Below are 3,289 nucleotides of genomic sequence, written 5' to 3'. Positions count from 1 at the left end.
GCGTTCATGCAACACTGCACCCATATGAAATTTTAAAAAAAAAATTCACAGAGCTTTCTTTTGGTGGTATGTACTCACCACTGGGTGTTTTTATTTTTTGTGCTATAAAGAAAAGCAAATATTTTGAAAAAAAAAAGTCTGTTTCCCGAGTCATCTTCTAGGACAGCTCACTTGAGAGATAGGGCTCCTCCCAGGAAACACCCGCTCCACCTTTTTTTCCCCTTATAGGCGTCCTCTCTCCCATTGGCCCCAGTTTTAGTGTTTCCTCCGGCCAGGAAGGAGCTACGCCCGTTTTTTATTTTTGTCTGGGCTCTCTGGCGGAGTACAGAGGGTCCCTGGCTGAGGCCCCCCCTTCCTCCAAGCGAGGCAGGGGCCTTGTGAGGGGGGGGACCTTTCAGCCAGTTTCACTCTGGAATGCCCGTTGTAGGGTGGGGGCGTCGGCCCCAGATGGTCCCAGCGGGGCTCTCCAGGGGGGTAGAGCCTGCTCTGCCGACCGAGGCATTGATGCCTTTCCCTGCGGGGTTTCAGGTAAGTCTTACCTGCTCCTGGATCCCGGCAGCATGGCCAGGAGGCTCGGCTGCGGAAGGTCTGGACGCTGCGATCGCGTCACTTCCGGGCGCCGGGTGTCGTCACTTCCGGCGCAGGAGCAGGGAACGGCCGCCGCCATCTTGGAAATGGGCGGCGGACCGTGGAAGGAACCCGTGCCACGGCCGCTTCTCCACCGGTGGCCGTGAGAGGGGGGTCGGCGAGGGGGGATCGCAGGGGGGGGCGGAGCCCACCAGCCCCTGAAAAACCGCCGCACCGAGGCAGAGTCTGCGGCAGCATGGAGGCAGATCTGTCAGGAGCGGGGGAGGCCTGCAGTAAGGTAAGGGCCTTTGGCAACTCTCTTTTGTTTTTACCCCCCTCCTCCCGGGATGATTGGGTACCCCCCACGCACACACAGCCCCCCTCTCCCCCCCCCAGGCCCACGGCTGGAGCTTTCACAGTGGCACAGGGGGGGAGGCGTTGCTGTTACAAACGCATGAACGCGTGTATCTCCTTGTCCCCAGATGGGCCCACAGGAGGAGGATAGAGGGGAGAAAGAAGCTCCTTGTGAGCAGAAAAAGAAGTGTGCCACTTGTAGGAAGAAACTGGCGAGCTCCTGGAGGAAGCAGCTCTGCCAGGGGTGCATAGACAAGCTCATCAAGAAGGAGTCTGGATCTCTTTTTAAAGACTTCCTACAGAATATGACACAAGAGATGTCCAAGACATTTCAAAGCTTCAGGGAACAGAAGCCGGGACCGGCCCAGGATGAGCCCCAACCGGGCACTTCTGGCACCCAAGGGGGGAAAAAGAGGAAGCTGGTAGCGCCGGTAAGGGACTGGGAAGAGGCCGAACAGTCGGACACCTCAGACTCGGAGGAGGGTGAGATTGAGGCTCAGGGCCCAAAGTCAGACAGGTTCCTTTTTCAGGTGGAAGACACAGAGGACCTGTTAAAGGTGATCTATGAGACCCTGGATCTGGAGGAGGAACAGCAGGACCTCTCTCTCCACGACCAACTGTACGCAGGGCTACAGGCAAAAAGCAGCCGTACATTCCCAGTACACCCTGCCCTATGGTCCACGATCAGGAGAGAATGGGAAGAGCCAGAGAAGAAGGCTTTCCTTCCCAAGAACCTCAAGAGACGTTTCCCCTTTAAGGAGGAAGATGCCTCGGTTTGGGAGACTTGCCCAAAGCCAGACGCCCCTCTCTCGAGGATCTCGAAGGACACGGACCTGTCCTTTGAAGACGGTGGGTCCCTAAAAGACCCGATGGATCGGAAAGCGGATGCCTTCCTGAAGAGGGCATGGGAAGCGTCCGCAGTGAATTTTAAACCTGCAGTGGCAACGACCTGTGTGTCCAGAACCCTGGATGTGTGGTTGGGGCAGCTCCGTTCGCATCTGGAACAAGGCACCCCGGGGGAAGAGATTCTGAAGTCCCTTCCGGTGCTGGAGAAAGCGGTAGCCTTCATCGCGGACGCATCAGCAGAGACCATCAGACTCTCTGCTAGATCTACAGCGCTCATAAACACGGCAAGGAGGGCTATCTGGCTGAAATCTTGGCAGGGGGATCTGGCCTCCAAATCTAAACTCTGTGGCCTGCCGTTTGAAGGAAAACTCCTTTTCGGCCCGGAGCTGAATTCAGTCCTGGAAAGGTCGGCCGACAGGAAAAAGAGCTTCCCGGTCCCCAGCAAGCAGGTTGGACGGAAGGGGTTTCGCCCATCCAGGCGATACGCGTCGAGGGAAGCTAGGTTCCAAACCCAGCGCCCAGGCTGGGGCGCGAGAAGAGGCAGGAACGAGCCGAGAGGCAGGGGAGGTTTCCTTTTCAACCCCAGCCAGAATAGACCCAAAACCCAGCCGAAGTGACTGGAGAGGCCAGGTGGGAGCGAGGCTGGGGCGCTTCCACGCACAATGGCTAAGGATAACCCAGAACACCTACATTCTGGAGGCCATCCACAGGGGGTACAGAATAGAGTTCACAAGGGCCCCCCCTCAGAGATTCTTTGCAACACCCCTGCCAAAGGACAGGGCCATGGCGGATGCGCTGGTGGACCTCCTACAAGATATGCTCAGTCAGAACGTTATCTGCCAGTTGAGAGAAGAGGAAAGGGGAAGTGGATTCTTCTCCCATTTCTTTCTAAGGAAAAAACCGTCAGGTACTTACAGGATGATATTGAATCTGCGGAAAGTGAACGAGTTCGTGAGGCCCAGCAAATTCCGTATGGAATCCATATACACGGTGAAGGAACTCCTTTCACCTGGGGTGTTCATGGCCTCTATAGATCTGCAAGACGCATACCTGCATGTCCCGATAAGAGAAGATTCCAGGAGATTCCTGAGGTTTGCGCTGGAAGGAGAAAAGGGTCCGGTGCTATTTAAGTTCAACACACTCCCCTTCGGCCTGTCGTCGGCCCCGAGGATATTCACCAAGATTTTAGCGGAGCCTTTAAGAGTTTTGAGACTGGAAGGGATAAACATCATCCCCTATTTGGACGACCTGCTTTTATTTGCGGACACAGAGGGAGGCCTGAGATCGCACATCGAACGTACGATATCTTTTCTGGAAAGTTTGGGGTGGCTTATCAACAAGGAGAAGTCACAGCTAACCCCCTCCAAGAGGATTACGTACTTGGGGTACGTCCTGGACTCCGCACAGGCCCGATCGTACCTAACATCAGAAAAAGCCCTCAACCTGCGGCAGGACACAAGGGCCTTCCGGAGGATGTCGACCTGCACGGTCAGGACCGCGATGAGAATAATCGGGCGGATGA

The 3,289-nt window shown here is 55.9% G+C and overlaps 1 protein-coding gene across 1 annotated transcript; it reads left to right on the top strand.

Annotated features, from left to right (window-relative positions):
* The first annotated feature begins 1,049 nt into the window (after window positions 1-1,049).
* On the top strand, window positions 1,050-2,384 carry LOC149446111 (uncharacterized). The gene has a single exon (XM_089652902.1). The coding sequence runs from the start codon at window positions 1,050-1,052 to the stop codon at window positions 2,382-2,384; it is 1,335 nt and encodes a 444-aa protein (XP_089509028.1).
* Window positions 2,385-3,289: the final 905 nt, after the last annotated feature.

This window comes from Staurois parvus, unplaced genomic scaffold (genome assembly GCF_062004578.1).
Source record: "Staurois parvus isolate SC_StPar_1 unplaced genomic scaffold, SC_StPar_1.0 ptg000696l, whole genome shotgun sequence".
Taxonomy (NCBI): domain Eukaryota; kingdom Metazoa; phylum Chordata; class Amphibia; order Anura; family Ranidae; genus Staurois; species Staurois parvus.
This window is presented reverse-complemented; position numbering and strand designations above follow the sequence as displayed.

Excerpts from the sequence above, each read along its gene's own strand:
- LOC149446111 (XM_089652902.1), top strand. The coding sequence starts at position 1,050 with ATGGGCCCACAGGAGGAGGATAGAGGGGAGAAAGAAGCTCCTTGTGAG.